Source organism: Gekko japonicus, unplaced genomic scaffold (assembly GCF_001447785.1).
Source record: "Gekko japonicus isolate JY-2015 unplaced genomic scaffold, Gekko_japonicus_V1.1 scaffold353, whole genome shotgun sequence".
NCBI classification, from domain to species: Eukaryota; Metazoa; Chordata; class Lepidosauria; order Squamata; family Gekkonidae; genus Gekko; species Gekko japonicus.
In genome coordinates this window covers 159,730-168,599 of record NW_015160219.1, presented here as the reverse complement: position 1 = coordinate 168,599, position 8,870 = coordinate 159,730, and the positions used below count along the sequence as shown (strand labels likewise).

Genomic DNA, 8,870 nt, shown 5'->3' with positions numbered 1-8,870 from the left:
GATATGAGTGCAATTGTGCAATAGTTCAAACATTCCTTGGCATTGCCCTTCTTTGGGATTGGAATGTATACTGACCTTTTCCAATCCTGTGGCCACTGTTGTGTTTTCCAAATTTGCTGGCAAATTGAGTGCAGCACTTTAACAGCATCATCTTTTAAGACTTTGAATAGCTCAGCTGGGATACCATCACCTCCACTAGCTTTGTTGTTAGTAATGCTTTCTAAGGCCCATTTAACTTCACATTGCAGGATGTCTGGCTCAAGGTCAGTGATTATACCGTCGTGGTTGTCAAGGACGTCGAGGTCTTTCTTGTATAGTTATTCTGTGTATTCTTGCCATCTTTTCCTAATCTCTTCTGCTTCTGTTAGGTCCCTACCGTTTTTGTCCTTTATCATGGCCAGCTTTGCATGGAACGCTCCCTTGATTTCTCCAATTTTCTTGAAGAGATCTCTAGTCCTTCCCATTCTATTGTTTTCCTCTATTACTTTGCAGGAAGGCCTCCTTATCTCTCCTTGTTGTTCTCTGGAAATCTGCATTCAGTTGGGTAAATCTTTCCTTTTCGCCTTTGCCTTTCGCTTTCCTTCTTTCCTCTGCTATTTGTAAAGCCTCATCAGACAGCCATTTTGCTTTCTTGCATTTCTTTTTCTTTGGGATGGTGGTGATTGCTGCCTCCTGTACAATGTCACGAACCTCCGTCCATAGTTCTTCAGGCACTCTAGCTATCAAATCTAGACCCTTGAATCTATTCTTCACCTCTACTGTATATTCATCAGGGATGCGATCTAGGTCAAACCTGAATGGCCCAGTGGTTTTCCCAATTTTCTTCAGTTTAAGTCTGAATTTTGCAATGAGTAGCTCATGATCATGACCAGGGGTAACTATAGGAAACAAAAGTGCTTCTCTAGATCAACCAGTGTATTGAACTAGGAGGGGCAGTTTTACGGGCACAATCCTTTCCTCGGGTACACCTGCCACTAAGCCACATACCCCTTTGGACGCACCCTTGCTGAGGCACCCTTAGGGCTGGCTACTCCAGGTTAGGAGATTCCTGGAGATTTGGGTGTGGAGCCTGGGGAGGGTGGGGTGTGCAGAAGGGAGGGACCTGGGGAACAGATCTCTACAGTCTGAAGATCAGCTGTAATTCCAGGAGATCTCCAGGCCCCACCTGGCGACCCTAGCCTAGATGGTTCAACAAAGGTGAACCTGAGTTATCATCCACATAAGCAATCTGCGCCTGTCCTCACTCCTGAATTTACAGCACACTTCCTGCCGCATGCAAATCAAGATTCATAAGACCACAATATCTCCACTTGAACCCAGGAAGTGTTTTGTTTCACAGTATTAGTCAAACACAAAAGGCAAACCACGGGCAAGGCAGGCAGCAGAACCTCACAAACAGCAGGCAAGTAAGGAACTAAAGAGACAACACTTGCATGTCCACCCAAAAGCATTGCAAAGCTTATCAAGATGAAGACATCTGGATGGCTTCATAATAGGGTTGCCCAGTCCCCATTGGCCACCAGCAGGGGATGGAGGCTATCAGATCCAGGTTAGGAAACTCCTGGAGATTTGGGGCTGGAGCCTGGGGAGGACACGGACCTCAGGGGGAGTACAATGCCACAGAGTCAACAAAACATCGGTTTTCTCCAGGGGAACTGATCTCTGTAGTCTGGAGATGAGCTGTAATTCCAGGGGATTCCCCAGGTCCCACCTGGAGGCTGGCATCCCTACTTCATAAGTTTGTATAAAATACAGAATGGAAGGAAAGAAGGGAAACCAGATACCAATACTGGTAGAAAAATCTAATGCATTGCCACTAAAAAACAGGATAGTTTAAAGATCCCCAGAGACCTCAGAACTCTGATAAAACCTTCAGTCTACAGTCAAATCAGTCCCGTCCCAAACTATAGTCATGACAAGACAATGAATTCAGGGGGTGTATGAAACAAAAATCATATCAGTTATCAAAGTTAGGGTTGTAGAGCTGCCAGGTTCTTCCTGGCAACCAACAGGGGATGAGGGGGGACTTACCTGGAGAAAGAGAAAGGCCCAGGCCTCATCACCAGCATCACGCTGGAAGTGACATCATCACACCAGTGACGTCCAGGTGACACTCTGGTATTTGGGCAAAGATTCTATGGTAAAACCAGCTTCTACCAGAGAGTTTTTGCCCAAATACCGGACCATTGCCTGGATGTCACTGGATGAAATCACTTCCCATGCAACACTGGCAACAAGGCCTGGACCTTTCTTTTTCTCCAGGTAAATTCCCCACTGCCAGCCAGCTGATCGGCAGCTGGGGGGCAGTGCCTGGCAGTGGGGGGGCAGCCTCTACCAGGGGGTTTGTCAACCCTATGAGGTTGTGCAGAAGTCTCACACAAAAAAAATTCATTTCATTGCACAAGAGCCTTCTTCAAGTGCAATAGAATTTAAGGAAGGTAATAATACAGCAACCGTTTATACAAGAGTTTGGTAGGCTCTGGGCATGGTTGGGTGAGGATTTTTTCAGAATTTCTGCAGGCACTAGTGTGGGAAATGGCAGTACCCTTGTGAAAGAGAGGGCAACTGTGTCCTCAGTCCCATACTTACAGACTCATATGCACAAGCGCTACTCAAGATGAATCATTTCCTCACTAAGTATCACATTACTGAACAACCTAATTCATCTTCACAGCTGATGAATAAGCCAGTTTTATCCCTCAAGTTGAAGGCAACCCTTCTGACAAGCATGGAACCGGGGGGGGGGGAACAGACCCAGGGAAAATGGCCATTTTGAGTCAGCCAGTCACAATCATATGTGTCCGTTATGTAAAACTGGGTCTTCCATAGATGAAAGCAGCCTTTTTTCCCAACAGGAGTTTAAAGAAATGTTAATACCTAGTTACTTTGGAACTAGTAACTTTGGAACTCCCTCCACACCAGTTTCCCTTTATCATTGTCTTTAACCAAGGGAAAATTTTCTTGTTTGATTTGTTGTTCCCTCACTAACTTTTATTAGTCCTTCTTCCTAGTTGTTGCTGTTACGCATGTTTATGTAGTGTGTTTAAACATTTTATTGAATTGTTGACATATTTTATTTACAGTTAAATGCCATTTCAACATCTCAATATTTTAATATAGAAAAGTTTTAATGTTCTGATGTTCACCACATCAAGGATGCTATTTAGGTGGGAAGGAGGCATAGGAACATTTAAAATAAATAAATATTTAAAGTGGCAGATACATGCAACATTCTGCAGCTTAGTGGCTAAAAAGGTGAGTTAGGAAACACCTGCCTTTATCTTCTAATATCTCAATCAACAGGAGGACTTTGGAAATGCACAGTTCTATTAAACAGGCCTGTAGAGGGGGAGGGGATTTGTGGGCAATGCCCCCCCACACACAGATGAGAGCCCGCAAACAAAAAATGGGGGGGAAAGTTTGGAAAATGGAAAATGTATATGGGGTTTCCAAAATGACCCCAGGCACAGTCAGGGAAGTTTCAGACACCATTTCTTTTTTTCAGACCAAAACAATTAATAGGTTTTTGAAAATGCAAATAAAATAATAAAATGAAATTGCATAAAATGAAATAAAATTACAAAATGCAAAAGAGAGAGAGTTGGAGATTCCCCCCTCCTAACTTACACAGAAAAGCAGCCTGGAATTGAATCTCTCCCATCAAAAGGACTAGAGGAGGACTAGAAGTCGCAGTGGAGCTGGAGCTTGTTCTGCTGCTTCAAGAGGAATAGCAGGCATGGCTGGAGTGCCCCCCCCCCCGATTTCCCCATGCCCCACCAACCAAATTTTCTGGCTACGCCCCTGCTCTTAAGAATGTAAGAACCATCCGGATGGATCACCAAGGGTGTAGACTTTCCAATTTCCCGGGGGGGGCTGGGGCTGGGCCAGAGGCATTGCTTTGCTAGGAGCAAGGGTGGCTCCCGGGGGAGGCTGAGCAGCTTCCTGAAAATTTCGGCGGGGGCTGAAGCCCCGCCGCCCCCACGAAGATTACGCCTATGGATCAGACCATCTAGTCCAGCATCCTGTTTTACACGGTGGCAACCAGCTGCCCTTGAGGGCCAACAAACAGTGCACAGATGCTCACACTTTTCCCGGAAGTTGCCTCCTAGCACTGGCATTCAGAGGTTCACTCAGTCTGGATGTGAAAGATCACGTCAGTCACCATGGCTAGTAGCCACTGATGGACCTATCTTTCATGAAACTGTCTAATCCACTTTAAAGCCATCTGTGGTAATGATCACCACTATGTCCTCAGGCAGTGAATCCCACAATTTAATTACGCATTGTTAGTCTGAATCTATTGCCCATCAGCTCCATTTTCAACCCCAAAGTTCTAGTAGTATGAGAAATAGAGGGGGAAAGTTTGCTACAGTTTGGTGTAGTGGTTAAGTGTGCGGACTCTAATCTGGGAGAACCGGGTTTGATTCCCCACTCCTCCACTTGCACCTGCTGATGTGACCTTGGGTCAGTCACAAGCTCTGGCACAGCTGTCCTTGAAAAAGAGCAGTTTGTGTCAGATTTCTCTCAGCCCCACCTACCTCACAGGGTGTCTGTTGTGGGGAGGGGAAGGGAAAGGAGTTTGTAAGCCGCTCTGAGACTCCAAGGGTGGGGTATAAATCCAGTCCTTCTTCTTCTTCCACCTGATGCCTAAATATATTTAATTGTCCCATATGTGGGTACGTAAATCTGATGATTGGGTCAATAAACAAAGAAGAGATCTTTCTACAAATCTGCAAAAAATCCCCAGGTTGGCAGAAAAAAATCTGAAATCTAAAATAAAAAGTGCATTGGGTATTAACACCCCCATAGAAGCAGTTTCTGTAGCTGTAAAAATAAATGTCTCCTGTGGCCATTGGTAGGCAACCACCAACTGTATTGCTAGCCTTCAAGCCTTGGCAAAAAGCATGGGAAGGGAGCAGCAGCTTTTCCATTGCTGTTTGGGCTTGTTGGGGCTAAGCATGAGAGCAACTATTCCACCAGGCCCAGTTCTTGCTACTTTTTGATAGCAGCCAACCCCTGTAAACCACTGTAGTGTATTGGTCCCATTATGGAGACAGCTGGGTATAGACGAAGCAAAGATTGAGGAAGATAAAAGATTAGTTAGTGGTAGGATTGCCAAGTCTTTCCGAAGTAATAGCGGGGGAGTCCAGGGCCCTCTCCGGGAGTCCTTGTGCACGTGGGAAGCGCTCGCATGGCACGATGATGTAGCCCGGAAGTGACATCATCAAGCTGGGCACATCACCGGGCAATGCTCTGGTAATCTCCCTAAAAACTCTATGGTACCATAGAGTTTTCAGGGCGATTGCTAGAGCGTCGCCCAGCAACGTGCCCAGCATGATGACGTCACTTCCGAGCTACGTCATCACGCCGGGCACGTTGGTCTGATCTGGCCACTTCTGGGGTGGGGTTCACCCCGCCGGCCAAATTCAAACCTGTGGATTTTAGCAGGGGAATCCCCGCCCCCTGGGGGGACTTGGCAGTCATAGTTAGTGGGTGGGTGGGAAGGAGAGAATGGGTGATTTCCCACAAGCGCTGCTCCGCACTCACTCTTCTCTTTGGCCCAATGGTACGTGTCAATTTCACACAAGCTGCTGCGCAACCGCCTTTTGCCCCGCAGCTTTGTGCGATTTCCCCCGCGTCTACTCAGTCCTGTTTTTTGAGGATTGAGTAGACGCAGGGAAAATAGTAGGAACCTGCGGAGCAAAATGCGGCCGCGCAGCAGCTTGTGTGAAATTGACACGTACCATTGGGCCAAAGAGAAGAGTGAGTGCGGAGCAGCGCTTGTGGGAAATAACCCAATGAAACAGGGAAAGGTGAGGATATGGGGGCTTGCAAGAAAAGGAAAAGTGGATATAATGGGGGGAGGCAGATAAAGGGGAGAATGAGGTGCCCTCTGCAAGTCCTTGCAGGTTCCCCATTGTGCAACTGGGTCTACCCCAGCCTAGCAGCCAGAACCACACAGAGTTTTCCTGGGCAGAGGCTGCCAGGGGGAAAGAAGGAGGAAAAGATGAAGACAGGAGGAAAGATAAAGGGAGGTTGGATGGTGGGTGGGAAGGAGAGAGGTAAGTAGGAAAAGAGGAGACTGCAGGGCTTTCAGAAAAGGGAAATACTGGAGAGAGGAAAACGAGATGCCTCCAGCAAATCCTTGCTGTTCCCCTGCTTGTAAAACTGTAATAACATTAAGAATCAGTATTCTCTTCATTTCTGTTAATTTTCTTTTAATATTTTTAAAGTCCTTGAGGGTTTCCTGCTTGCAATTTTATAAACCTCCCTGACTTTATAAACCTCCCCATGTTCATATTCCTTCAGTATTCCCATCCCCTCATGGCAATTCAAGTCATTAACTGGCTTTCACATTCTGTGATTCATATATTTACTGAACAAACTGCATACCATTGGTTGTTAAAACTACGTTTTCCACGCTATTAATTTGCAACGGACCTTTTATTTATTACTAAGAAAGAAGTACAATCTCAGATCTTTGGGCCCATCATCCCCAACATTCATTTTGCACAACAGAGTTCCATGCTTAGAGCCGAGGTGGGCAATTGTGAAACTGATTGGTTTCTTTTGGTCTTCCTCAGTATATAGGCAAAGACAATAAACAAGTCCACTTCCTGGAAAACCAACTGTCCAATCCCAGGATCCTTACTAACAAGATAATTTCCTTTTGTTCATTTTTTTTTCAGCAGGGCTTGGATCCAAGGACCCATTAAGATTGTAGTTGTGTTCCTTCCAAAAGCTTTCCAGAACAGATGGTACAATCCTAAACAGTGGGCGATTCTGCATTGGCTTTTTTCTCCGTTGTTATAACAAACCCACGTTGGAACGGAAATTCCTCTCTGCATTGCATGCTGCTGTCACTTTCTTTGATCACTGGATTTTATGGTACCTTCTGCATAGATTTATGGCCATTCAGGGGTGACTTTGCAGTCACTACTGCGTTGCCCCGGGGGTATTTGAATGTGGTTTTGAGCTGCACCTTTTCTGTTCTAAAGTGGGTTTCGTAAAATAACAGAGGAAAAAGCCAATGTAGAATCAGCCAGAGTTACATGCTTTTAAGCCAACTGATTTCAATGGACTTAGAAGGGGTGTAACTCTGTTTAGGATTGCACTGGCAGTAGCAGTTTCAAGGCATGACAGATGAAGTTGAAAACAAATTCTCACGGATGTATCTAAAAGAGTAATGCACAGGCTTAACATTGTAAGACCTGGTGAAATCAAAGAAATACAAGAATGATGCTTCTTTCTAAATGAAAAGACCAATGATCCCCACATTGTACTTACCTGTGAGTGCAAATGTACTTTCCAGTATCATTCAATAGAGCTGGCCAAAACTGCAAAGAAGTCCCATTCAGAACTATTCTCTTTCCTTGTCGAATTAATGTCTGTTTTCCTTCTTTTTCTCTATACCAGGTTACATTATACCCTTCATCTTGATTTCCAGGACAACAATTTGAGAAATGTTCTTCTTCAAGTATGTTAATGGAGGAGCGTATTAAACAACTTTCACCTTCACAAGATTTGAGGGAAGGCAGGGAAAGACATAATTATGGTATTTCCAGGTAGCCGTGGATGAATACATTTTATTCTTACAGCCGCGCTAGTAATAGCACAGATAAAATTTATCCTCCTGTACTCTGGATGGAAGAGCAGTAGATGACCTTTCTACTTACCCCTACTTGTGGAAAACTCCCCATCCTACCATCAACTACTGTGACAGTTTGCATACTTTGCCTTGTATACTTTGCCTTGTACTTTGTGAGCATCATGGGCACCTATTGGCTAGTGCCTGTACCATCATTAATGATGGCTAATGCAGCTTCTACCAACTGCCTCCAATATTTTATATCTCTATGAAATTTTAAAAATATCTTAAGAAGTAACAAGCTTCCTTGAAAAGCAGGGGGAAAGCCCTAGTACTATATGATTTAATTTTTTCCTGCTTTCCTCTCTCAACTTGTAATGTTATTTCATGTGAAGTCTTTTTTGTTGTCATGATAAAACAGTAGTGTTTAAAAATATAGTTCTCTGGTTTCTTCTTTTTCTGCCCTGTGAATGTTCATTTTCCACAGTCTATTTTACCACTGGGAAAATGCAATTTCTCCACAACAGAAGCAGTTCCTTTAGGACAGGCATCCAAATGCCCCTCAATAACTGAGCAACAACTTTTCATACTATGCAAAAAAAAAAAAATCATCTTGGCAATTTTATGGAAGGGAGGGAGAAGCCTTGGAGGGCCGTTGCTGGGGGCCACGGATGTTGTTGCTGTCGGCGGGGGGGGGGGGGGGACACAACAGAAAAGTGAATTAATCTTACCTGAGCTGACAATACCAAAGCACAGCAGTAGTAAAATTGGCAGACTTCCAAAATACATTTTCAGATAAATTTAGCTGTATCTTCTTCTCTGGGGGGGACACACACACACACCACATTTATTTATTTAAAATTATTTATAAGCCTACCTTTGGGGTATAATCTGGAGGCAAGTCATATTAAAAATTATAAAGCAAACATTAAAGCAACAGGTTTAAAGGCATATTAAAGCCAATCGAAGAACACTAAATTACCCTCTACCACTGGGTATTCTCCCTTTGCTCAGGTTGCCCCCAAAACTCTCTGTGGAACAGCACCATTTTTCAGCCTCGTTGGAAAGCCAGGAGGCAAGGTCCTCTCCTGGGAGGCTGTTCCAGAGCCACAGGGCAGCCCTGAAAACGGAGGAGAGGAGAACAATACAAGTTGTTTTGGGTTCCCACTGGGGAGAAAGGCAGAGTATAAATGCATTAAATAAATAATAAATAAAGCTGAAGACTAGGGGAGCAAGGAATCTTGGTAGGTGGGAAGGAGAAGCAGGGAAAGTGTAGGAGATA

At 44.6% G+C, this 8,870-nt stretch overlaps 1 protein-coding gene across 1 annotated transcript in view; it reads right to left on the bottom strand.

The window, feature by feature from the left end:
* IL18R1 (interleukin 18 receptor 1) overlaps window positions 1-8,377 on the bottom strand; it is a 39,726-nt gene extending 31,349 nt beyond the window's left edge. Inside the window, exons 1-2 of the mRNA XM_015410891.1 lie at window positions 8,320-8,377; window positions 7,288-7,513 (exon numbers count right to left, since the gene is read on the bottom strand). Of these exons, the coding sequence (XP_015266377.1) occupies window positions 7,288-7,513; window positions 8,320-8,377 (284 nt within the window). The remainder of the gene's footprint in view (window positions 1-7,287; window positions 7,514-8,319) is intronic.
* Window positions 8,378-8,870: the final 493 nt, after the last annotated feature.